Raw genomic sequence first — 27,403 nt, 5'->3', positions numbered from 1 at the left:
TTGGAAATATAGGTCCAGTGGTATGGTGTACAGAGTCTACGCAAAGTCTTCAGGATACATGCATGTACAGATGTTAGAAAGAGAACATTAAAAGGGGGGCAAAACTCAAGAAGCCCCAATAACAGTAGCATAGTCCAACATTTAAGTGTGCATCCCGCATTGCTTCCCCACCGTCCCCGCCCACTCCATCCCCGGCATCCCAGAGGCGGACACCAGCACTAGTCATCCTGAGCGTCAGATAGTACACAGGCATCTACGTGGCGAACAACTGGTCCCAGGTGGTCTATTCAGCCATCCCCAGGAGAGCGCCTCCCCCATGTACAGGGCATCCCTCTGCGGTGTCCTCCCCGATCCGCGTCAATGCCTGTAAGAGACCTGCCCACTGTGTCACAATAGGCGTCTTCCGGAGACCCAATGTTTCCACCCTCAGGAGAACTATTCTCTCCGCCTTGGCCCACGCCTGGAGCGAAAGTTCTGTTTTCACACCAATCTGCCCAACCCCTCTATCTCGGACTCTGGTGAACCTAGGATTTTGGCAGTGCTCATTAACGCGTGCTCGATGGTCAAGCATGCATCTGACATTCATGAGCTTTTGTCTGACACCAAATTGGACGTTCTCTTCTTCACGGAAACTTGGCTTAATGAGTCTTGTGCTCCGGTAGTGGAGTTCGCAATTCCTAGGGGTTACAAAATTGTCTGGGGTGATTGCGAAACCGGGAGAGGAGGGGGGACGGCGGTGGTGTTTAGGGCTAAGTGGTCTTTTACTAGTGAAGTCATAGTCGATTGGGCGGAGGGACAAGCCCTGGATTTCGCTTTCACCCTTTCCCCTGACTTTACACTGGGCAGGACTCTGGTTTATCGTCCGTCGGGTCCCCCCAGACCCTTCCTCAAGGCTTTTGACGATATTATTCCACGTACCCTCCGCTACCCTAAATTTCTCCTTCTAGGGGATTTTAATATCCATCTGGACACCCGGGCCGCTTCTGATGCGGGGGCTCTCTTGGATTCTTTGGGCTTAGCTCAGCTGACACAATATGTGATGTTGCCATCCCACTCGGGCGGCCATCTCAATGATTTGGTCTGCACTAATTTCTCCATTAAAGTAGATGATCCTGAGCGGGTACGTGGTCTGACCATCACCTGATCAGGTTCTCCTGGTCGGCGGGCAGGCCTTCTAGAAGTACCGTCCTTTCTCCCGACCTACACCCTGGGAAGATAAATCTTCCAGCTCTTTCGATGGCCCTACTTCAGTCTCGTCCGACTGATTTGGAAGGGGCGGTGGACAGTTTTGATCACTGGATTAGTCAGGGGTCAGCGCCAGTTCTAAAGCTAATCGCAGTAGCAATCGGCGCCCTCTCCCATCGCAGCCCTGGTATTCTACTAAGCTCAGGGATCTGAAACTGGGGTGCAAAAAGCTGGAGCAATGTTGGCGCCAGAAGTATTGCATGTCGGCTAAGCGACCCTGTGGTTAGCACAGAGGGAGTACTACATGGCCATTAGAAAAGCTAAAAGCGACTACTTTGCCGGGAGGATTGCGTTGGCTCGCAACAATAGTAAAGTAAGAAGATCTTTGCTATCATCAAGAGCTTTTTATCACCCTGTGCAGAACAAAGGTTGCTACCTGTCTCCCAACAATGGTGTGAGGAGCTGTCCACCTTCTTTGTGGACAAGATATTAAGGAATCAGGATAGTGTTGGCTCGCATTTCAAAACTGTGGAGACCCCTCCCCCGGGGACCCCGCCCTATCTCGTGTGCGGTCACTCCCCAGCTCACTTCATTTGTGACTGCTGCCGAATCAGACATTTTGGACATTCTTAGTTCTCTTAAGTCTGGCTCACCCTCCGATCTCTGCCCGGCTCGGGTATTGGTCGGGGTAGCGGAGGAGGTTTGCCCAGTAGTAGTGGACATCGTTAATCTTTCCATTCAGACTGCCTTGGTTCCAGCCCAATGGAAACAGGCCAAATTGTTACCCCTTCTGAAGAAACCCTCACTGGACCCTTTGGTCCCTGCCAATTACCGGCCTATCTCGCTATTACCAGCCTTGGCCAAGGTATGCGAAAAAGTGGCTTTTCGGCCTCCGACCACTCCAAGGGTACACCGCGGAGAAAGCCACTGCGCCAGCAGCGATTGCCGGTCAGCGCCTTCCTATGTGATGCACACCCCGGGCTCCCGCCCTCGTCACTCCATGCTGTTGATCACTTCTAGGACGTGGCGTCGGGTTGCCACACGTCCAGGCACCAGTCGGTACGGGTGTGACCACTCTGGGTGATAGGTGCCGGATCACAACAGGGGGGTCCCGGCGGGGGCCACCCAGGCAACGCTCCGTGAACGTGGCTCCCCGCTGCTCCCACCAAGGGGCGCTACCGCTGGTGCTACAGACTGGCACGGGGTGGCCTACTCCTGCTCAGGCCTCTCCAGGATTTGTCGATTGCGCCCAACCTCCACAGTCCCACCACCTCCGGGCCGCACGTTCTCCACAGGCGCGACGGCGTGCGAGGGGCTCCCTTGAATAGCCAGGAATAATACCTTTAAGACTCAGAGAGGTGACTTATGCGCAGTATTTCATTGCCCTCCAGCGCAAAGTCTCGCCGCACTTCATGAAGGTTCTTACAGCCTCTACTATAATTCTCTGCTAAGGAGCACTATCATTCTGTACACTGTGTGGGAGTAAAATTGTAATGTGAGAAGTTGGCCTGGTATATGATGTTCACTATTCTAGTGAGCACCTTGCACCAGTCCAAAAAACCCTTATGGTGATGGTTGTAAAGTCAACCTTATAGACCAGCTATCCTAGTGGTAGCATGGACAAAGCAGTTTTAGGCTAACACTTCAGAGAGCATGTGAAGCCAAATGTTTTACCAATTATAATCCCTTGAATACCAAATGAAAGGACACCACACAAGGTATTTATCAAATATATCTGTATTTATTACTAACACAACCCCTCTGCACTCTTTATGAGGTCAGAGTTTGAGATACAGCACAAGTTACTCAACAAGCATACTATAAGTTGCACAAATACAATTCTGCCCTAGGGGCCTCACGAACCATATACTAAAGAAGTGGTATAAGAACCACTTCAGGAAAGGTGAGTAGGCTTAGGGCCTAGGAAATCGCTGGGGCTACGCTGATCAACCAAAGGATTGGAAGTAGGAGACCCACAGGATGCGTGTGCAGTGTCTAAACACACACGCGAGTTACCATAGAATTTCAATGGGAACGTAAAAGTTACAAAGTAATTGATTTCGGACACTTCCGGGTGGACTACAGGAAAACCCTGTTAAACTAGGACACTTGGATAGTTGTTACCCACGGGAGCACCGGAGTAATCAAGTTACCTCACCCCGGGTGCATAGGTGTTCTTTCGTGTCGGGTTACGTCGCTGAATCCTATGGAGAGCTGCAAAAAAAGTGCTGCAGGCGACCAGGAGGAAAGTGTCTGGGTGGATCCAAGGGTGGATCGGAGTCGAGAAGAACCTGAAAGCAGAGGGGACAGAGTCTGGGTCACTAGCCAGTGACCAGGAAGGAACCAGGAAGGAACCAGGTGATGTCAAGATGCAATCAGGTGAAGAAGTGAAGCTTGTCTCTGCAGCCACGTGAACCAGGAGGCGTCGACGACGACCAGGCGCTGGATACGAGCTGTCCCACGAAGGCTCTCGGTAACTGCGGTGTCGGTATCCGGATTGGACCCAACAAGCCTTGGTAACCGCAACCTACGCAGGAAGTGAAGATGGGCTTCTGTTCAGACCAGCAAGGTCTGGGGCGCTTCTCCTTCACAGGGAAGCTGGAGCAAGACTGGAGCAACCAGGCAAGTGTTGTAGATTCAAAGGTTCGTCTTAGTCGGGCTCACTAGCCAACGGGCTAGCAACCAGGAAGACGCGGTGAGCTGAAATGCAGGCGCAGGCCCCACGCGGCACTCGTGGAGTGTAGAGGGCTGTGCTTCGGTGCAAATGCTGCTCGGGTCTGGGGCTTCTCAATCCCCAATGCACAGCTTCGAGGATACCTCAGGAGCTGCACAGGTAGCAAAAAGCAGGTAGTTCAGGATGTCCGGTCCCACGTCGCTCATGTCCGCCACGGGTCTCAGCTTTGCTGTGGATGTTTGTCGGAGTCAGAGATGTCTGAGAATCCAGTTCCTGGGTCGCGAAGTCTTCGGGATCCGGCTGGAGCGTCGACAAAGCAAACCCGCAAGTTACTGTTGGTGCCTGTGTGCACAGGATGGTCGCTCCTTGACCACAAGGGAGATGTCTTCAGTCTTGCAGTCGATATGGAACGTCGAAGATCCAAGAGTTTGTGTCAGAGTTTCTTTCCAGGATAAATCTAAAGTCTGTAGACTCAGCTCCTATCCTTATACTAAACTAAGGGGCTGGATTACCTGCTAGGTCCCTCCTGTGGGTGGAACCTGGGAAGAGGGTGGTTACGCCCCTTTCCCTTTGTCCAGTTTCGCGCCAGAGCTGGGGCTGGAGTGCCATGCATGGAGCACCTTGTGTGCCCCAGGCAGTGTCTCATTTCTCAGCCCTCCCTGCCCCAATACACTAAAGTCTGTCTCACAAGGCAGGAAACCTATTGTCCAGGCCTCCCCTGCCGGAGTTCCGTCCAGCAGCAGGAGGTCAGACTCGTGTCTGTGGCAGCAGCATCCATTTTGTGATGCTGAGGCTCTGTTTAACTTTAACCGGGTAAAGCAGTAACTACATGTCTTCTCCCTCTAGAAGGGTGGAAAGCTACCTCCGCCGCCAGAACTGGCAGGGGGGGTAGTATTCCAAAGCGTATGACACCTTACACGACATGTTCTGATAAAGCCAAACCAAAGTTAGCAATAACCACGAGGATTATAATGCACTTAAGAGTATATGGTATGGCTATATCATGGAACAGCTATAAGGACATGGTTCCGAAAGGTGCAGACAGGCTCAGCTCATGCTAGAGCCTCATCTCACATAAAACCAAGCACTCTGCCTCCAGAATTGTTAAGGCCTGCCATAGGAGTGAATTACAGGCATATATGTGTCTATATATAAGGGTAGATATAGGTATACTATATCTAAGCAAGGGGTGATTACACGACCTTGCCCAAGCTGAGTGATCAGCCTGTGGTGTCAGTTTGGATGGCCAGCCAGGGGAGGCATAATTCATGCTGCAGCCCCTGGTGAGCCTTGGATGCACCTATGCCCTGGGTACCTATGGTACACTATACAGGGGCTCACAAGGTGACCCAATATCCAATTAGATATGTACCTAAAGTACATGGAGTCCATTTTACAGAGAGAGCAGATAGCCTGGGGCCCTGAATTGCAAGATCCCAGGCCAACTAAGTCAAAAACCAGCTAAACACTAGGCAAAAAGTTGGGGTAACCATATAGTCAGATATCCACCTTCCTACACCCTTGTTGTGTTATTGTATTATTGTAATAAAGAACTTGTTCACCTTCACCGCTTCAGCTGGAGTTCTTAACAGTCCTACTTTTATTTTCCCTGTTTTTAGCTTTATAATTCCGGTCACCCTACACACAGCGAAGTCCGGGAAGGCACAGCCTCAGCTAGCCACCACGGCCAATAGCCCCCTAGCTTCTGGGCCGTTCCGCCTCTGGAGGGACTGTGTGAGCAGGTTGGGCCCGGTCGGGTGCACCTGGGGCAGCACGAGTGACTGTCCCACTCACCTCCAGCTCCACTGTCCTCACAAAAAGCACTCTGCCACTCAGGCGAAACCACGGACCACACACTGCCCAGGACTGGACTTCGGGGAGGGGAGCAGCGCAGTCCGATGCCTACCGCCGATAACAATGACGCCACCAGTGGGGCGCTTTTAATTTCTATCTCGAAGATAAGCTCAACAGAGAGACAGCAGCTTTACTAGAAACTTTGGAAGCAGTGGGCCTCACGCAAAAAGTTCAGACTACTCATGAAGCATGTCACACGCTAGACGGCATCTCCACATCAGTCAACAACCTGGTCACTACTAGAACCCTGCCTTTAACCTGGTCGGACCACTCGCTCATCAAATTCACCCTACCCATTACCCCCCTGAGTCCCACCGAGACAGTTAAGATCCCAGCTACGATAAAAAGAAACTGGGACCAGCTGGAGGCCTCCCGCCCGCAACTCATCGGGCCTCCGGAGACCACAGCCCGATATGTTCCAAATGGTTAAACGACGCCTCCAACACCTTCGTACCTTCTAAAAAACTATCTAGTAACAGGCATAACCCCTCAGCACCCTGGTTTTCCGAAGATCTTCGGAAAGAAAAACAGCTCTGCCGACAATTAGAAAAACGCTGGCGGGCCAATTACTGCCCGAATTAAAAAGAAATATATAAATTAGCCCTTGCACTATACAAATGCCATCTGATAATCCAAAAAACAGATTTATACTAATCAAATCGAAAAAGCTAAAAATTCATCCAAAGAACTCTTTGCTGTGGTGAATAAACTCACCACTGCAAAAACCCCATGGATCAAGAGCGACCAAAATGTATGCGACAACATCGCCGCCGCTTTTAAAACGAAAGTAATGAACATTTTCAAAAACTTCCAGGACTCCACCCTTCCCTCCCCAAGGGAACCTACCACAAGAGAAACCATCGCCAACACTTTTCTCTCTTTTTCACCGATCTCCTCGGACACAGTAGCCAAATTTATCCAAGACTCTAGATCTGGGTCTCCTACTGACCCCGGTCCACCAAAAATTCTTAAAGAATTTGCCGACCTGGTTAGTCCAAGATTTACTGAAATTTTCAATTCTATGTTCATTTCCAGATCCTTTCCCTCCATCTGGAAAGATACTTCCAACCTACCTTTGTTAAAAAAAACCCTGTCTGGATGCTTCAGACCCCAATAATTATCGGCCTATAGCCCGACTACCACTACCGGCTAAAATAAGCGATAAAATCATGAACTCCCAGCTGACCCAATTCATTAATGAGAACGACTTGCTTGATTCCTCTCAGTTTGGCTTTCGTCGCGAACACTGTACCGAAACCGCACTTATCAAGGCCACCGAAGAGATCAGGGCGGTGATGGATCGAGGAGGCACAGCGGTACTGATACTCCTCGATCTGTCAGCCGCCTTTGATACTGTGGACCACTCTCTCTTGCATGAGCGGCTCGAGAGGTATGGGGTAGGGGGGTCTGCATTGGCCCTGCTGTCCTCCTTTCTTTATCAGTGACTGGATGAACCTTAACCACCTTAAGCTCAACCCCGATAAGACCGAGCTGATGCTTACTGCCGGGGTCTCCAGTCCCTGGTCCTCCTCCTCCTTTTGGCCCTATTCTCTGGGTTCCTCTACCTCTCCTTCTGTTTCTGTTAAAACCCTTGGTGTTCGAGTCAGTAGCGACCTTTCCATGCACTCTCAAATCAGTGCGGTGGTATCATCCTGCTTTCTTAAGCTCCGCATTATACGTAAAGTCTCCCGCTTTTTCTCTACTGCAGCATTGAAACTCATCTTACTAGCCATGGTCATATCCCGTTTGGATTACGGAAATGCTTTGTATGTTGGTATTCCTGCATACGAGCTCCGACGTCTCCAACTAATCCAGAACCAGGCTGCCAGGTTAATCTACAATTCCCCCAAAACACTACCATGTCACCCCACTGTTAAAAACATTACATTGGCTTCCGCTTTCTGAACGCTCCCTATTCAAATTGGGATGTATGATTTTTAAGGCTCGTGCTGGCACAGCGCCTGCCTTTACTACTTCCAAACTTAAAGCTTACATCCCCAATCGGGACCTGCGGTCCTCTTCTAAGCACCTCCTGTGTGTTCCTCGTTTCAGAAGGAAAACACATGGTGGCATGAGCTTTTCTTTTTTGGCCCCTTCCTTTTGGAACTTTCTTCCTCTCAGCATTAGGATAATTGGTTCCTATATGGATTTCCGCAGGGCCTTGAAGACTCCGCTCTTTACACGAGCATTCGCCGAATAGGCTCCTCCCTGGTACTCCCGTCCTCAGCGCCAAGAAACCGTGTGGTCTACGAGCGCTTTATAAAACGTTTAACTTTAACTTTACTTTCTGAAAGACAGGAGACTTACGGTTTCGGTCGACACATTTCATTCAGACCCCTACACCCTTCCTTGTGGTGTGCCACAGGGCTCTTCACTGAGCCCTTCACTCTTCAATGTGTATGTTTCGGAGCTGGCCCCGCTAATTCAGAGTTTTAGTTTCAGCCTTACATCCTACGCTGATGATACTCAAGATTGTAGTAACAGCTTACAAATATGAGCCCCCCCTCCCACTTACAATTTCAAAATTGTATGCGCACCATCAATCAATGGATGAACACACACTGCCTCAAACTAAACTCTGAAAAAAACGAAATTCTGATCTTTGGCAATTTACTACCAACCTATGGTGGCCATCAGAGTTAAGCAAGCCCCCAACATCCGGTGACAAAAGCCAAGAACCTGGGGGTGTGGTTGGATCACAAACTCTCCCTCATCCAACACACGAACACTACGGTTTCAGCCAGTCACTTCTTAATAAAAAAAAAGTAAGGAAGATCCTTCCCTACCTCCCGGGAGACACAAAAAAAACGGTAGTAACATCCTTAATCCAGTCAAGACTAGACTACTGTAACGGACTCCTGGGTAATGTACAGAAACAATGTTTGAAAAAACTGCAAAGTGTACAAAATTCAGCGGCGCGGCTACTATCCAACACCCCTAGGTACAACTCGATCACTGCTGAAATTCGTAAACTGCACTGGCTCCCGGTGGAGCAACGGATTAAATTCAAGGCTCTCTCCCTAGCCTACAAAAGCCCTGAACCAAAAAGGCCCGGTCTTTCTGCAGAATCTGTTCACCTGGTACGAGCCTACCAAACATCTTTGTTCTTCCGGCACTAAACTTCTGCGGGTGCCTAAAATCCGCACCTTACAATGGGGCGGCCGCAGCTTTCACTTCTACACCACCAAGCTCTGGAATTCTCTCCCAATTGAGCTTAGGAGTGCCCCTACCCTCACCTCCTTTAGGAAAGGCCTGAAAACCTGGTTGTTTCAGAACTAGATGCAAATGCAGACCCTCACTGTCCACAGCGCCAAGACACCTCCGGGTGTACGTGCGCTTTACAAATCAATATAACATAACATAACATAACCACACAGCCCACTTGGTTCCACTTGGGGCCCGAATCTTCCACTGCTGCTGGTCACTGTGTGCAAGCGCGGCCGTCCATCTTACGGTGTGGGGACACCACGTGCGGGCTGACAGCTAGTAAGGCCGCGTGGTCGCCACCGTCACTGCCGCAGCACCAGCGGTTCAAGAGGATTGGAGGACAGCTCTTTAGATGCAGGAGCGCATACGCTACAAATTTCCAGCTGGCAGGTGTGAATGTTCGGGATTGCAGGAGAAATGACCAGGATTGGGGGAATAATGGCTCGAGCTTCACAGACTCACGTCCGCCATGTCGGCTGGCTAGCCACGCCCCCCCAAGTGTATAGTGAATTTACCTGCAGTATTGTAGAACACAGAATTCCATTGTTTGTTAGATGCCACCAAATTGATGAGGAACCCTGGTGACCCTATTGGTGGACTGTTTCCAAAATGCTGTCTTCTATTTTGCATGCATAATTCTCAATGTTCATTGCTGTTGTGATTGAACCCAGCCACCTTGTGTTGAGATCATACTTTCTTTTGACTTTTATAAGTGTCAGTCAGGGTATGTGCATTCTTTGTCCAAAGACTGAGAGCTTCAAACTGGGCATCTGTCCTTCCAATTATTGTTTTGGCTTTATTTGATCAAGGATTCATTCATTTGTTTGTTTTTCTGGCTGCCTTTGATATTCTTACAAACCTTATTGAATACCACAGTTTAAAGGCATCTATACTTCTCCTGTTTCTTCACTGCCCAACTTTTACATCCAAACAATGTCAAGAATACCATCCCTTTTACAATACAGACAGTTGTTTTTTAGGCTATTTAAGGACTGGTGCAACGTTTATGGATGGTTTGTCTTGCACGATAGATGCTATCCACCACTTCTAGGTCTTCTTTGCTCTAGTCTCAACTCTTTGCTCCTTGATTTTAATTTTGACGGTTCTCTGGTCTTATGTATATACTTTCAGCTGTGCAAGTTGCATCCTCATCACTTTAACCATTGTTGGTGTCTTTTGTTAATTTTAAATCTACACTTGTATTCCAGATGAGCTTTTTTCACTATTTTTGTGCCATACAGATTTAATAGGAAGGGTGAACCAATGCGGTCTTATACAACTCCTTTGCCAATGCAAAAAAACGGTCTATTTTAAAATGCTCTTTCATGACAGTGGCTTACTGTCACTGTACAGGGTATGAAGGAGAAAAATGTGATGTTTGGGACACTGGTGGAAAGGATGCAGGTTCCATTTGACAAAGATCCTTCTAGCACAGGTAACTCCACATAATACGTCCAGTTGTTCCCCCCGTCAACTACTTTATGCGAAAACATCTCGGAGTTCTTTGACCAAAAAATCAAATCAGTCTACGAATCCTTTAAACCAGAAACAACAATGGTGAAAACGGACCTTGCCACGAATAATGTAGTGGGTGAAACCCTAACTCAATTCCAGATGATTCCACTGAGTGTGGTGAGACAAGAACTTATCCGCTGTAAATCCGGTTCACCGGACGACCCATGTCCACCCAGGCTGTGGGGCATCATAGCTGATCTTGTGGCCCCCACAGTACAACAAATCTGGAACTCGTCCACCGCCTCGGGGGTTTTCCCGAACATCTGGAAACACGCAACCCTCCTCCCACTGAAAAAAAAACCTAATGGGGACCCAGAAGACCTCAGTAACCTTCGGCCAATCTCCTTGTTAGCCGCCCCAGGGAAAATGCTCGAGAAAATATTACAGCGTCAGCTGAGCGAATTCATCGAAGCAAATAAGATACTTCATGAGACGCAATCGGGCTTCCGGCCCGGTTTCAGCACGGAGACAGCACTTATTGAGGTGGCAGAGTCAGTAAGGTGGTCGATGGATGCAGGAGACTCAGCGATGCTGGTACTCCTGGATCTGTCGGCCGCCTTCGATACGGTCGATCATGCTAGACTGTTGATGCGACTGGCTGACATAGGTATCGGTGACAAAGCACTGGGATGGATACACTCTTATCTAACCCAGAGAACACAGAAGGTGGCTCTAGGGACTGCCTCTTCAACACCCAAAGTCCTTAGCTGTGGAGTGCCACAAGGGTCGGCACTCAGCCCCCTCTTGTTCAACATCTATCTCGCCCCTCTCTTTACGTTGATTGCCAACTGGGGTGTCAAGGCAATTTCTTATGCCGATGACACCCAGTTGGTATTTCCGTATTCAGAGGTGTCGCAGGAGTCCTTCTTGAACTTCAAGGGCTGTCTCCAGGATGTAGCCAGTTGGATGAACACGAACAAATTAAAACTAAACGCCAACAAAACTGAATTAATCTTTTTTGGAAAAGGCCCCCCCCCCCCCCTCCCTCAGAGTTATGGTGGCCTGCGGAGATGGGTCCAGCCCCCTCACCTAGCCTCTCGGCAAAAAATCTTGGAGTGCGGTGGGATGACAGTTTGTCCTTTACCTCGCATATTCAACAAGTAGTCGGCTGCTGTTTGAGTAAGCTGAGGAATCTTCGTAAGATTCTCAGACTCCTCCCGGAGAGCTGTCGGAAAACTATAATCCATGCCACAGTAACATCTCGGCTGGATTACGCCAACGGACTCTATCTGGGCGTACCTAAATATCTGACCCACAGGCTTCAGCTGGTCCAGAATGCGGCTGCGAGACTGCTACTGCGAATCCCTTTTAAGCACTCAGTCTCTCCGCATCTGCGATCACTGCACTGGCTACCAGTTGCCAGCAGAATCAAATTCAAGGCACTCACGTTGGCCTTTAGATCTCTGTTTGGCACCTGCCTGAAGTATCTGAAAACCCGTCTCCCGAGATATTTCCAGGCCCGTGCGCTCCGTTCCAATAGCCGCGTTCAACTTGTTGTGCCATGAGCAAAAAAGGCTCGACTGGGAGGTCGCACTTTCTCGGCAAACGTTGCAACGCTATGGAACTCCCTGCCCCCAGCAATTCAGCAAGCCCCTTCTGAACCTTGCTTCAGGAGGCTGTTAAAGACTTGGCTCTTTACCCAACCACGATAATTTCCCCCTCTCCTACCCTCTGGGTCAGCTGTGTTCGTACCAGCGCCGGGACACCTCCATCGCGAGGTAGCTGTCGCGCTTTATAAAATGCTGTATTATTATTATTATTATTGTGCGTCGATTATGTGACATTTTGCAGGTCAAACAGGAGACTTTATCAAGGGTGGTACTGATCACGTATAGATTAAAGCATAAAAGGACCCAAGTCAACTGAACTAATTAAAAACACACAAGAATAGTTTTCCAACAGCAGAGGTTTTCCCCTTCAACAAATAAAGTAATCTCGCCTTTCTTTTGACTGCCTGCAGGAATAGCTCAGACATGAATGTAGGTTTAAACCCCAAAGCCAGTTCTGCTGGTGGCGAGCTGATACTGTGACAGAATCAACTGAAAAGGAAACGGTTGGCTTTCCAGCCCTAAATCTTACCATCACACCTAGTGTAACAGCCAATTTCCAGGGTTTTTAAGGCGGAAAAGAAGGAATAGATTGGCACAGAGCCAAAGCTATCAATGTCCTATAGGCTCAACTGCGCTAGCAGTACTGATGAACCGTGGTAGCCCTGAGAAACATCAGTGGCCTATGGATCTACACAATAGAAACTGGCTCTGGAGGGAAAAATCTGTATCATTCTCTTTGCTGCTCTTCCTACGATACTATTTGCCTTAGTGAGGATAGAAGTAGGTATTTTGTGCGCTGGAGGCAATTTTAATAATTAGAACTGATTACCAGAATGAAAATCCTTAGTCAATGAAGGCACACTGAGTGCACCCTCCTTAAACCGAGTGGGGCTACAGACCACTCTGCGGGCAGTTGAGGCTCACAAAGGTGGCAGCAAGAAGATTAGTATCAAGCATGGCCTCTTCACCCAACCCAGCCTGGGAAAGAAGAGAATCGGCCCTTTCTCACATGTTTACATTTTTCAGTCCACCCTACAAATGGGTCCTCTGCACATCCATGTGAATATGGATTTCCCATGTGTATCTTTCTACATATGAAGGTGTGTGTTTGTAGTTTCTTTATGTGTGTAGTTTGTGTGACGCAGATAGTCACTCCTTCTCGCACATGGCGGCCAAGGCATGGAACAACCTTCCCCTGCACCTCAGGGCCACACCTTCGCTCCAGCATTTCAGGATTAAACTCAAGACCTGGCTGTTTGACTGAACATCCCACCAAGCAGCACCCAACTTTTCTAGCGCCTTTAACCCTCATGGGTGAGTTGCCATGCTTTATAAATGTTTGATTGATTGACTGGTTGTCAGTGCCACACTGGAATCCATTTTGTAGTGACATGAAAGACGAAGGTTGGAGAAAAAGGAGATGGCATATGTGAATTGCAGGATTACTCCAAGACAATACAGGGATCCTTTGTGGTGGATCAAACTTTTGGGTGTGATGGGGGAGACAAAGCGCCCCTTTGAAGTTTAGGGAGTTTCCCCTGACCTTTACTGGCCCACCGTTTACTGAAGGGGCTACACTCCACAGATTAGCAGGTAGTTAAGTTGGGCAGTTGCCCTTTCCTTTATACTAGACTCGAGTTTCTCCTGACATGAAACTCCCAATTCCACCCCACCTACCTCCTAGCACCTTGTAACAAATATCTTGGCTGGCCCAGTCTAAATATAAAAGGCAAAAGAGGTACAACTGCTCAGAACCGGTCTCAAAGCGGACAGTTGGAATACGCTACTGTCAGCAGCTTTAATATAAAGATGGGAAAGTAACTCATCCCCACAGTAACAAGTTTTCTTTAACAGCGGCTGTGCTTCTGACACCAGTGGCCACAGAGAAACATTGTCCAGGTTCAGAAACTTTAGAACTTGAACAAAGACTTCCAAGAGGGCTTGTGGAAGAAAAGTAAAGAAGCCAAGGAGGGAACTGCCAAAGATGTCCACTGGAGCTTAAATGAAGGACCTGCACTGTTCTACGTGGTAAAGACCGAGGAATCGTGGAATTTTCCCAGCAGTGTGGGCACACAGTTTATCCCCCGTGGTTGGAGGTAACTGAGGAACAAACCTGACCAAGATAAATTGTGACACGCATCGGCAATAAGCCACTAAGCGCAAAGAGAAGCCAGGATAGCAGACCACAGTTGCCAATAAGGAAGTGAGAGTGCCAGAGGAGAACTCACCATTGCAAGAGAGGCTGCAACTTAGCTGCTTGGGTGGTGGGTTTTGAGTCCGGGCTAGAAAAAACACCCAAATATTAAGATCCACAGAGTCACAAGCACAATGACTCCATTGCAGCCTCCTCAGCTGGTGCTTCTACATACCTGTTACACTGTGCAATAGTTGCTACTTGTGCATCAACAGGAAAGGCCAAAGCAAAGTGACTGTTTCCTGTACAGCATGGGAGAGTTCAGAGTAGTGCTGCCCCTCAAAACACAAGAAGAACACAGACACTGTCCCCACTGCCAAGAACAGGACAACAAACAGTACTGTGCAAATCATGGGAAACTAAGGGGTGGGGAGAATGGCGTTCTCGCAGAAAGAGAGGGAAATAATCACAAGTGCTGACCTGACCTGATGACCAAACCTAGATACTTTTCATATCCCCATGCCCCCCACAAGATTGAGCATTCACTGAACTTGGACTGCTCAGAGTTACTGCCCTAAAGTTCAAGTGATAAAGGGGTGCACTTAGTGCGTAGTTTTGGGCTAGACAGCTTGGTTAAGCCCCAGGACACCAGTGCCCAAAAGCTTTGACTGTCAGATTATTGAGCCCTGTAGCCCTGGCCAGTACTGGGACTCCTGAAAAGGTTCCCACAATAACCATTGATTAGGCTCTTACAGATTGATGCCGTTTTGCTATCTGCAAGAGACTGCAGTGTTTGATGGTGACCCTTGTTTCTACCGGATGCCAACTAGGTCTTTGAGAAACTAGTGAGGTTAATTCTATTCACTCAGAGTTTAGGTTTCTGCATCGTTAATCGGCAGAAATGTAGCAATTCACTGATGACAGAGTACACAATATTGGTTTAGTCACGCTTGGCATATGCAATGGTGATTAAATAGCTTTTCTTTACAAATAACTGGGTTTTCTTTAGCTCAGGCAGTTTTATCTGGATTTAAATAATTTTTCTTTCACGTTCAGTGAGAGAAGAGCCTAAACTTGTAGCGTTTTATTCAACTCTGGAACCCAATAAATAATTCCTTAAGCTTCTGTTTTAACTGTTGAAGCTTAAGCAACTTTACTGCTTATTATATGGAGAATGCAATAAGATTTCTCATTTTTGGGTCTCTGCCACAAAGATCTTTAACTGTTGGTTAGAGACCTATTGTGTCCAGTACAGGACATCTACTTAAAAGTGGGGTTTGGGTCGCCCCCTTGTTCATCACTGGATCGCTTTGTACTCTAAATCACTTACCTGCTAGAGGTGTAATGACTTTGCACCATATTCGTGTGGTTGTCCTATTCAGGAGCATTTCAATCTCATTGTTTTGACTGGATTATGTATTTTCTAATGCTGATGTCAGACCTTGCACTGTAGGGCATGTGAGTGACTAGTTTCCCTCTACATCTACTCCCTCATTTGTTTAATATCCACCCCTTCTTCCCACCCCTAACGCCGCATCCACTCATTTCTGTCATGACACATTCGCCATAATGCCACCTGGGCTAGCGGCAACAGCATTACTTTTTATTTGGATGCCATGTGCTTTCTGGGAGATTATCATTGGGTCATATTTGACAACAGAACTAAAAATAGTTTGTTATTACTCCACTTACAATGTCCATGAAGAGCCTCAAATATGTACGGGGAAAATGTTTGGGCGTCAATCAAAAATTGCACGGAAATAACTATTCGCTAACGAGTCTCACACTCATGTTAAACAAAGACCTTGTTAAGTACTTTTCTAACACCACTATCCAGCTCCAGTTCCCAATGATGTAAAAGTTTAAAAGTGAATATCACAAATAAATCATATTTGATCAAATTATATTCTACTGTCTTCACACAGATAAGACAAAAAACAATTAACTATATAGGTACAAATCTACAACCTCCAGTTAGTAGACCCAGAAATTTTTGGGACCTGTACCTAACCTACAGATCCTCGAAGGATGCTGCGGACGCAGCTCGGGAGGAGAGTCAGGAAGGAGACGAGGCACAGGAGGACCGGGTGCACAATCCTCTAGACCTTGATTGAGATGGCTGTTGACACATCGGGGCCTAGTGAGACGCTAGAAAGGCACACGACATACAGCGATCACTGACACAGGGGGCTCTGGGTGTGGAGGGTCAGGCGGGAGGTGACGGGCGATGGGCAGAATGGGCAAGAGGAGGGTGTCGAGCTTAGTAGTGGGATACGCCGAATTTACGTGGTAGGGTGGTGGTAACGGTAAGCGCATAAGCAGTCCGGAGGAAGGGGAGGGGTTGGGAGGGATGGCATTGGGAGTTCAGTTAGTTTCCAGTTCGGGTAGCATACGTACACACTCCTTTACACGCTGCATGATAACATGGTGACCATAGCTCCACACTCTAGGGTGGTGGGGAGGCGGGGAGCAGGGAGGTTGCAGGTTTGGGGCATAGCCCGGATGGGCCGCTATAACATGCTGTTCTTGTCTCATCAATGTCATTGCCCCAGATTGCTGCCGGCCCCAGGGTTGTAGGCGAGGAGCTGTGTGTATGTACTTCTATCAAATAAAAGTTTTTAAAAAAAAACAACTATATAGGTACAAATCACACTCATAAAAAATTCTGGATAACAGGATGAAAATGAATCTACTTTACCATTTCCAGGACAACAGCTTGTGTTTTTGCCTCTTTTTCTGCAAGAATTTCTTCAATTTCATCCAAAGATTTTCCTTTACCATCGTCAATTTCTTCATCCGCTCCTATACGGCCACTCTTTACCATGGATAAAAGAAAGTACAATATTAACTGCTTGAAAGTCTTCCCACAAATCTACAAAAAGAGTACTACTGATTCAAGCAACAATAAACATGTATTATTCAGCCACCCCTGGGGTTGACGGTGCACGGTACAAACACAATACATTAGGTTTATACTACTGATCTTCAAATAAAAGCCAGGTATATACTTTTCAATTACATCCGTCATAGTAAGGTCTATTGATTTTGAGTAACTGGAAGCAACCAATTAGAATGGATGTCTTCAAATCGATCCAGGAGCTAAGTTATTTGCTTTAATAGGAAATATGTACTTTAAAGGAAACATCACTCAAGAAATTCAAAAGGTATTTTGGTCAGTTTTTCTAAAGCTTAGTAAAGATTAACTGTTACATACTATGCTGTGGTGGTTAAGTGTGGCGCTGACGTGGATTACTTTTAATTTCTAGTTTAATTGTCAATCATAAACATGCTACTTCTACTAAGGAGATTCTATTCTACTGGTTTCATTTGATGTTCTTCATCCAACAGATCTGTAAAAAGGAGGGGAATACCATCAGCATTGATGTGGTTAACTAAACTCAGCACTAACATTAAAATATAAACTGGAAAGCATGGATTTAAAGGTTCATTGAAGTTAAAGAAACAAAGTAACTAGGATGTGCTGCACCACCTAACTTTAGGAGCACCTTCAATTATAAAGACATAGTGCAGCAAATGTGTAAAAATATGATAAAGTCTCTTCAAAATTAAAATAGTGTAGTTCATTAACATGGAGAACCGTTTCAACTTAGTACATCAGGTTATATATGTGCATTGAGAAGTATTTTTTTTATGTGATAGTTTTCTAACATTAATTTAGAAACATTCATACCCCCCACACTGACAACAATGCCAAAGGTGAACTAAGTTGCAAATCAGTTATTTGCACTCTTTGGGTGGTGGGGTTGCTATTATATATCAACAATATTATAGCTTATTACATCAAGCAGAGGTTTTTGCACAACTCACATCTTAAAGTCATATTCCAAGGTCCTCTTATATGTGATGATGAAGAAGAAGAAAAAGGAGGGAAAGTGAAATATAACAATAGGCTAGCATCACACAACTTGGTCAAGTGGCGAAGCCGGAATTGATCCCAGGATTTCTGCTTCCACATTGTGCAAATCAATTTAGTCACGAGATGGAATATGCTACTTACCAGTATGCATCTGTTCTTGGCATGTAGGGCTGCTGATATTCACATCTTATGCATAGATCGCCGCCTAGTGTTGGGTCCGGATGATTGCACATTGTTGTCCTGGAAGAGTCTTCGAAGTATCACGAGATAGGTGGCTCCTCCCCTGGACTACAGTGCGCATGGGCATCCTCTCCATCCTCAGATTGTTTTTCGCCATTGTGGCAGGGATGGAGTATGATACAGTAAGTTATGTCCATGCTAGAGATTAATTTAAATGCTACAGCTGCGACAGGCACCGGGGAGGAGGGAGGGCGATGTGAATATCAGCAGCCCTACATGCCAAGAACAGATGCATACTGGTAAGTAGCATATTCCGTTCGAGGCATGTGGGCAGCTGAATTCACATCTTATGCATAGAATGTATAGCAGTCTCCTCTTAGCGGCGGTTGCCCGTGCCAGCTGCAGCAGTTTGAAAAAGAGTTTGGAGTACAGCCTGTCCTACAGCTGCTTGCTGTTTGGAGTGTACATCTATGCAGTAGTGTTTGGTAAATGTGTGTATGGTAGTCCATGTGGCTGCCTTACATATGTCTTCTAGAGGAATGTTTCCTAGGAAAGCCATGGATGCCCCTAACTTGCGTGTGGAATGCGCTCTTGGGGGAACTGTTAATGTACGTTTAGCTTTTTGATAACAGATTTGTATGCACTTAACAATCCATCTGGCTATACCTGATTTGGAAATGGGATTGCCTTTGTGCTGTGGTGAAAACGCAACAAACAGTTGTTTAGTCTTTCTGAAAAGTTGTGTTCTGTCTATATAGTACAGGAGAGCTCTTTTAACATCATGGGTATGTAGAGCTCGTTCAGCCACGGAATCTGGATTAGGGAAGAATACTGGCAGTTCTATAGCTTGATTGATTGATGTGCAACTGGGACACCACCTTTGGCATAAATTTAGGGTTTGTTCGCAGCACTACCCTATTAGCGTGAATTTGTATGAATGGCTCCTGAATAGTTAGGGCTTGCAGCTCACCAACTCTTCTGAGTGATGTAATCGCAACTAGGAAAGCTACTTTCCACGTTAGGAATTGTATCTCACAGGAGTGTAGAGGTTCTAAAGGTGGTCCCATTAGTCTGGTAAGAACCACGTTGAGGTTCCAGACAGGTGAAGGTGGGTGTCTTGGGGGAATGATTCTTTTGAGTCCCTCCAGGAAAGCTTTAATAGCAGGTACCCTGAAGAGTGAAAGGTGCTGCCTGTTTTGAAGATAAGCTGCCACCGCAGCTAAATGTATACGAATGGAGCTGTAAGCCAGATTGCATCTGTGTAAATGTAGGAGGTAACATATGATGTTCTGAGTAGATGCATCCAGCGGATTTATGTCATTATTTTTACAATAGATGATAAATCGTTTCCACTTCGCCGCATAGCATGCCCTGGTTGTAGGCCTCCTTGCCTCTTTGATAATATTCATACAGTCGGGAGGCAAGTTGAGGTAACCAAACTATGACCTCAGGAGCGGATCTGGGTGCTGAATGTCGCCATGGCTCTGCGTTAAAAGGCTGGGTGTTAATGGCAGCCTTTGATGAGGAACCACCGAAAGTTCTAGGAATGTGGTGTACCATGGTTGCTGCGCCCATGTTGGAGCAAATAGGATTAGTGTCATTGAGTGTTGTCGCAGTTTGCGTGCCACTAGTGGTATGAGCGGGGCTGGGGGAAAAGCGTACGCAAACCTGCCTGACCAGTTCATCCAGATCGCATTGCCCTGAGATTGCGGATGTGGAAACCTGGCGGCGAAGCTTTGGCATTTTGCATTTTCTTTTGTGGCGAACAGGTCTATTTCTGGGTGACCCCACCGCTGGAAGTACAGCTGCAGCACTGAGGGATGTATCTCCCACTCGTGCATCTGGTGGCTGTGTCTGCTGAGCAGGTCCGCCATCTGGTTGTCCTTGCCTGGGAGGTGTTCCGCTATGAGGAAGAGGTTTCTCTGAATGGCCCACTTCCACATGCTTTGCGCTAGATGGGACAACTGTGGAGAGTGTGTCCCTCCCTGCTTCTGTATGTAGTACATGGCAGTCATGTTGTCCGTCCGGATTAACACGACTTTGTTGCACAAGTGTACCTTGAAAGCTTTTAGCGCCATAAAGATTGCCATCAGCTCCAGCAGGTTGATGTGCATCCGCTTCTGCTGTGTCGTCCATAGTCCCTGCACTGTGTAATGGAGGACATGCGCTCCCCATCCTAGGAGAGATGCGTCCATCGTCAGCACTTTTTGTGGTACAGGCTCTTGGAACGGTCGTCCCCTGCAAAGGTTTAATGGTTTCCACCAATGCAGAGAGCTGTATGCGCGACCGGTCACCACCACTAGGTCTTTCAATTGTCCCTGAGCCTGGTTCCACTGTCGTGCTAAGCACTCCTGTAGCGGACGCATGTGTAGTCTTGCGTGAGGGACTATGAAAATGCAGGAGGCCATCATGCCTATCAACTGCATAAACACCCTTGCTGTGAGCGAGTGTTGGGGTCTGAATTTCTGAATGAGTAACTGAATGCTGTTGATTCTGGCTGAGTTTGGCTGCGCCTTTGCCGCCAGAGTGTCTATTGTGGCTCCCAGGTACTGCTGTACGTGGGCGGGCTGAAGATGAGACTTTGGGTAGTTTAATGAGAATCCGAGGCTGTGTAGGAGGTGAATAGTGCGGGACACGTGACTGGCACATTGATGGGCTGATTTTGCTTGGATGAGCCAGTCGTCCAGATAGGGGTAGACGTGAATATGGTTTCTCCGTAGGTGTGCAGCCACTGTCGCTAGGCACTTGGTAAACACCCTGGGGGCTGTGGTCACCCCGAAAGGCAGTACTTTGAACTGGTAGTGCTGATTTTGGATGGTAAACCTGAGATACTTCCTGTGTGCTGGATGTATTGGTATGTGGAAATATGCATCCTTTAGGTCTAGGGTTGCGAGGAAGTCTCCCTGACTGACTAATGGTAGAACTTGCTGTAAAGTGAGCATGTGAAAATGCTCTGACAAGATGTATTGGTTTAGGGGCCTGAGGTGTAGTATTGGCCTGAGAGACCCGTCCTTTTTGGGGATTAAGAAGTACAGAGAGTACACCCCTGTACCCTGTTCCGGTATAGGGACAAGTTCTATGGCCCCTTTTTGCAGCATGCTGATAACTTCTTGCTGCAATAAGTCTATGTGCTCTGCGGACATAGGACGGTGTTTTGGGGTATGTTGGGTGGAGTGCATGTTAGCTCTAGACAAGAACCATACTGAATGAGTTGTCTCACCCACCTGTCTGTGGTAATGCTTTCCCAGACTGGCAGGAACTGTTGTAATCTGCCCCCGACCGGTGTTATATGGTCCGGGGGCAGAGACAAGGCATCACTGCTTAGTATTGGCGGAGGATCTGGTGTTGTTATTCCCTCGTCCTTTGCCTTTACTGTTGTTGCCACGGTATCCACCTCTGCTTGTTTTAGTATAGGTGGTTTGCGTGTTCCCTTTGTTGTATTGAGTCTGCTGGGATGCCTGTCCTCTTGAAGCTCCTCCGTTATTGGAGCGACGAAAGGAACCACCTCTGAATTGTTGTGACTTCAAGGCCCCCATAGATTTGGCTGTTTCTGTGTCTTTTTTTATTTTTTCTAAGATGGAGTCCACATCAGGACCAAATAAAAAAATCAGGGTTTACAGGCTGATTTAATAAAGTGGTTTGAATCTCTGGTTTGAACCCTGAGATACGCAACCAAGCATGCCTTCTGAGCATGACACTAGTGTTGATGGCTCTGGCTGCAGTGTCACCTACGTCCAGCGCACATTTAATGGAAGCGTTGGATATGAGTTTCCCTTCCTGTATCAGTGTTTCTTCTCCTTCTTTGTAGGCATCAGGCAAATGTTGTAGCAGTTGCTCCAATGTGTCATAATGTGCCCTATCGTATCTGGCTAATAGGGCCTGTGTGTTGGAAATTATCCAGATGTTAGCTGCTTGTGCAGCCACCCTCTTCCCAGAAGCTTCTAACACTTTAGACTCTTTGTCTGGAGGAGGAGCATCACCAGTAGTTTGGGAGTTGGCACGTTTACGAGCATTGGAGACTACCAAAGAGTCTAACGGCAACTGTCCCTTAATGTATGTAGGGTCCACAGGCGCCGGTCTGTGTTTTCTTTCAGTGCGGGGGTTAACAACCCTTGCTCTGGTGGTCTCCTTAAAAAGGTCTCCTGCGTGTTTGAGGACACCCTTTAACATTGGCAATGTTTTAACTGATTTCTCTGAAGTGGAGAAAGTGTCAAACAAGAAATCCTCCTCAATTGGGTCAGCATGCATGTCCACATCATGATTATCTGCTGCCCTCTCTATTGGTGCACTAAACGCCGCTGTATCCTCTGTGGGCGAAGTTTTTACAGGATAAGAAGGAGTATCAGGGATAGGTTGTGACTCCCCCTGGTCAGCAGTGTCTGTCCAGGTTTGAGCCTGGTCATCTTGATCATTGTCCGCGGGGTAGCTATATTGTTCTTCATAGTCATACCCCAGCTCCTCAGTAGAGCGGGTGGGTGAGTATGCATAAGTTTGTTGGCCATGGTACTGCACACTCTCAAAAAGGACAGGCGATGTGGAAGAGTCCCTCTTCTTCTTTAGTGGAATTTTATAGGATTCCAGTGGATTTTCCGACCTGATTTTTCTTTGATAAATAGTAAGTGTACCAGTGTCGGCGTCGATATGGAGCTTTGACTGTTCATCATAGGAGGGCTCCTGATACACAACGCTTGTTTCTTGAGGATGACTCCTCTTTCCAAGTGTCACAGTTTTGGAAGGTTCGATCCCTTTTTTTGGATCTATTGCCTTAGTCCGTGCTGTTGGGGGCAGTCCGAATTTTATCGGCGGCTTCAGGCCTGGCGTCGATATGGGACCGACGGACTTTGCTTTGTCGCCGTGCTTTTTACTTTGCGTCGACTTTGGTGCTTGCGTTGGAGGTGCGCTCTTTTTTATCGATTCGACTTGCTAATTCGAGGCGCCTTTGGTTTTTGGCTCGAGGGCTTTGACGAGCTGTTTTTCAACTCTGTGCCTCGGTTCGAGGGCCTTTTGAGAGTCGAGTGCTTTGTTTGTGTCGCTGTCCATCGACGCCGACCTCATCGGTTCGACGTACTTGGCTTTAGCGATGGACTTTAGCGCACCAATCTTCGGATCGACACCTTTTGCGGTTGACCTTTTAGGGTCGTCAACACTTGTTTTCGACGTCGAGTCCGATGTGTTGCACTCTTCGATTCGATGGCTGACTTTAGCAGTTTCGTTTTTGTTTTTTCCTCGATAGCTTTCGGTTTCGCTTTCAGTTGGGCGGCCGATGGCTTGTGTGAGATATTCTTAGCCGGGCCGAGACGCGGGGCTATAGAATGCTTATCAGGATCTTGGCTAAGGCCTTTCGGCGATGCCTCGACCGGAGCCTTGGAAAGTTTAAGAGTGTCTTGTTTAGGCCCAGTACCCACTGCTGGGCCTGGTTCATCACTCGAGTCGTCATCGACGGCTCCGATGGGGGACAAGTCGTCCCTTACCTCTTCGACGTTTTCATCTTCAACGACGTGCTCTTCGTCGTCTTCATAGTAGTTGGAGTCGTGCTCGGAACCTGGATCCGACGTTTGTTCTGGATCCTCTGTCTCGACGACCTCATCGTCGTCTTCGTCGAAGATATTCACCGGGTCGGGCGCTGGCTTCGTCATGGTTTGTCTTGCTGCACGTCGGAGCCTAAGCGTCTTCTTCGACCGGAACAGAGCACAAGCTAGACATTTGTCCTCGTTGTGGTCTGGTGATAAGCACTTGTTGCACACCGGGTGTACATCGATGTGCGGATATTTTGAGTTACAAAGGGGACATCGTTTGAACGGGCTCCATTCCATCGACGATCGGGCCTTTGGTGTCGAAAAGGCCACGCGGCGCTCTTCGACGTCCTGCTTCTAAAGAAACTGGAACAAGAACTCGGCACCGATCGAAAGAACAATACCGACGACTCCGAAGGCCTTTTGGCCTTATAAAAAAGTTTCCGAACTGGAGTAAAGAAAAGCACATCCGAACCCAATGGCGGAAAAAAACAATCGGAGGATGGAGAGGATGCCCATGCGCACTGTAGTCCAGGGGAGGAGCCACCTATCTCGTGATACTTCGAAGACTCTTCCAGGACAACAATGTGCAATCATCCGGACCCAACACTAGGTGGCGATCTATGCATAAGATGTGAATTCAGCAGCCCACATGCCTCGAACGTACCAGTTTTGTTTCCACTACACCCACCTTACCAGTCACCCTACAACCCTGCTGCTGGCATCAGTGCGGTCCTTGGTTACACCACCGACCAAACTTTTTGGCGCCTGGGAAAAAGTTTGCGAGTACCCATGCTCTGTATGTAGTGCTGATAGGCTTCTCATTGGTAATGTTAATCATCGCTTTGATGTTAAACTTGTCTCATCTCTGCAATGGTAGAGGAAACAAGACCCAATGATGATGACACCAACTATTAGTACGCCAATGGCAAAGCATGTACCATTGACCGAAAATAGCTGTTGAGGGTCCTGCAGATTGTTCCTATTGAGATCCCTCCAGAACACATGGTCCCATTCGTTTTTGATTTTTGTTGTCTCAGCAATGCACACAATAAAAGCTAATAAAAATATATTTCAAAGGTTTCAACTGTTTGAACTTCTTCCTCCCGCATTTCTTCCCAGACACACCACCCATTTGCCAATAAGTTATGTCTTACGTCAAGTTGTTCTTTTGTTGGCTCTGGGGAGCGGTCTGGTATTGGCAAGCCAGGAGGGTCATCATATGGATCATCCAGAATCACTGTATGATTGATCCTAAAAGCAATTAAAATGTGAAATCTTCATGTAGATGGTCAGTGAGTTAATAAAAGATAAGTTGCGGTAACATCAATTGCTTTAAGTCAGATTAGCCTTGCTTTAAATTTGTGAAATCAGTAAAAATGTTAAGAGTGGGAGTATTTGCTCAAAATTGCAGCTTTTTCAATTTATATCAGTCTATGAACAGGATACATGTAACAGGTCTCCAGTAATGGTATGCTTCTGAGATTCAGAGCACTGAGAAGCACCTCAAAAGACTATTATTTCGGCAGGCCTTTAACAACAGCTAGGGCTTCTCTCAGAAGATAATTTACTCTATCAAGTGCTGGTCGCAAGAGGTCTCAAATTCTCTCGCTGAGGCTGACACAAGTAAAAGCAACTCCTTCCCGCAACCACTGTGTTGCTTTACCCATCCAACTATCCAGTGGAAGAAACACGTCTCTCTGAGGGGCTGCTAAATGAAGCAAAAAACCAAGAAGAATAAAAAACTTTCAGGCAGGTAGGAAAATCTAAGAAGAGATTATCAGAGGAAATTAATACTCGCAAGCCCTGGATTGAGTAGAAAAGGACCAGATACCGCTGAAGCAGAATTCTAGGCACTACAACAGGATTCTAGGATATGGAGTAGGGATTCCAGAAGATAGAACCAGAGTCTCAAAGGCAGGAAAACACGAAGCAAGTAGCCAGTAGAGAGAAACCTGCTTTCCTGGACACTTTGTGACGCATGGAATGGAGATGGATTAATTTCAGCCTCTTATAATTACTCGAAACGACATCCCAGTCCAAAAATACAATAAAGAATCAAATCACCCTAGTGTCATATGAGAGACATCGCTCAGCTTCTCAAAAAGACACTCTTCATAGCTCTGGACGCCTCATATATTAAGGGGAAACCTCAACCATATTTTAATCATTCTCTCCAACCACAGACTCGCAATAAAATTATTTATATGAGGCTGTTAGCCCTCCCAATTTATGACTTTAATCCATTGTGGGCATGGAGGAATAGACAGCTAACATGTAGGCTCTGTAATTATCTAATTGAGACCTGGTTACACCTGCTAAGTTGTTGTCCTCATCTTGATAATGATCGTCGACGCCTATTGGTCCCAGTCTATCGGGATAAGTTACTGAGGCACTGCAGGGAAGCATCTGATTTGTGCTTCAGTAATAATTCAGCTCAAGTTCTAGCAAGGGCTGGGAAGTTTGTTAATATCCTTTTAACTGCATTGCATACAGCCAAACACTAGGAAATAATCATAGAACATGAGACGAGCTTAAAGGGGCTAAATCATATCATCTTGAAGGGTTTAACAACACATTTATAGAGATAGCCTAGTAAGAGCAGCTGAATTAATTTCAAGTTCTATTTTATATTGCTGCTGTAGAAATGAATTTTGATAACTAGCTATTGTATTAGTAATAAGTATTGGGACATTTTGTTACTGTCTTTTTGCACTACAGACCATACTTTTGGTGCTAAGTGGCTAAATTGTGATTCATTGTCATCAACCAGAAATGTTGTTTTAGAACTGTCATTTATCTCGTATTTCTTGATTTTATAATGTGCATTCAACTTTTAATCTTATTTCTACCAAATATATATATTATATATATATATATATATATATATACATACACACACACACACACACACATCCCAGTCCATCATTTTTTTGCCCACAATGTCACCTCAGATTAAACTCCGCCATATGCAAATCTGCCTATATCTTACCCCAATATGAATAGTCCAGCCGAAAAGGTAACGCAGGTCCTATCTGAACCAGAACACAAGCAACCCAAACTGGTTTCGCCCTCGTTGGGGCTCTTCAGTTGGCTACAGCTTGGTCCCAATGTGAAAGTGAGCAAGGGACCCAGGTCTAAGTATGCACGGGGCACTTAGGTTGTTGGATTGAAATAAACAAAAACGTGATGGGTGGGATGCCTAAACTAATAGCAACTGGTAATTACTCTAGGCTGCATCTTACGCCACTGTTTCTTGCCTACATTGCACCTCATAGTAGACCCACAATGACAATTTTTAAAGTAAAGAGTCTAATAATAAACAATTCTGGATCATATTTACATCAAGGTAATTACATCCCTACAAATATAGGAATGTGAACCCTATATATGCCTCTATTTTCTTGCATGACAATGTATAGGCACTAGGTAGAGATCTGAAGAAAAGTAATGACCTGTTCTGGCAAGTAAGACAGATGAAACATGTAGGCAAAGTTATAATGGAAGTATGGAACAATATTTTGAAGAGCCATCCACAGCAATCCTTTTTCTATCCATGTTCAGGGTACCATATGAATAAAGGAGGAATCTTTTGAGTATTTCCTGAGACATTTTTATTAAAACAACTTGATTCCTGCATCTATCCACACAAAGAATACATAACAAACTCTCAACTTTGGTTGATTCCATCTGAGTGGTAGTTTAAACTATTTG

General features: G+C 46.7%; 1 protein-coding gene across 1 annotated transcript in view; it reads right to left on the bottom strand.

The window, feature by feature from the left end:
- Window positions 1–27,403, bottom strand: part of PPIL4 (peptidylprolyl isomerase like 4) — a 272,134-nt gene that overhangs the window by 149,284 nt on the left and 95,447 nt on the right. Inside the window, exons 6-7 of the mRNA XM_078648659.1 lie at window positions 24,847–24,943; window positions 16,818–16,934 (exon numbers count right to left, since the gene is read on the bottom strand). Coding sequence (XP_078504785.1) covers window positions 16,818–16,934; window positions 24,847–24,943 — 214 coding nt within the window. The remainder of the gene's footprint in view (window positions 1–16,817; window positions 16,935–24,846; window positions 24,944–27,403) is intronic.

This window comes from Lissotriton helveticus, chromosome 6, assembly GCF_964261635.1.
Source record: "Lissotriton helveticus chromosome 6, aLisHel1.1, whole genome shotgun sequence".
NCBI lineage: Eukaryota > Metazoa > Chordata > Amphibia > Caudata > Salamandridae > Lissotriton > Lissotriton helveticus.
This window is presented reverse-complemented; position numbering and strand designations above follow the sequence as displayed.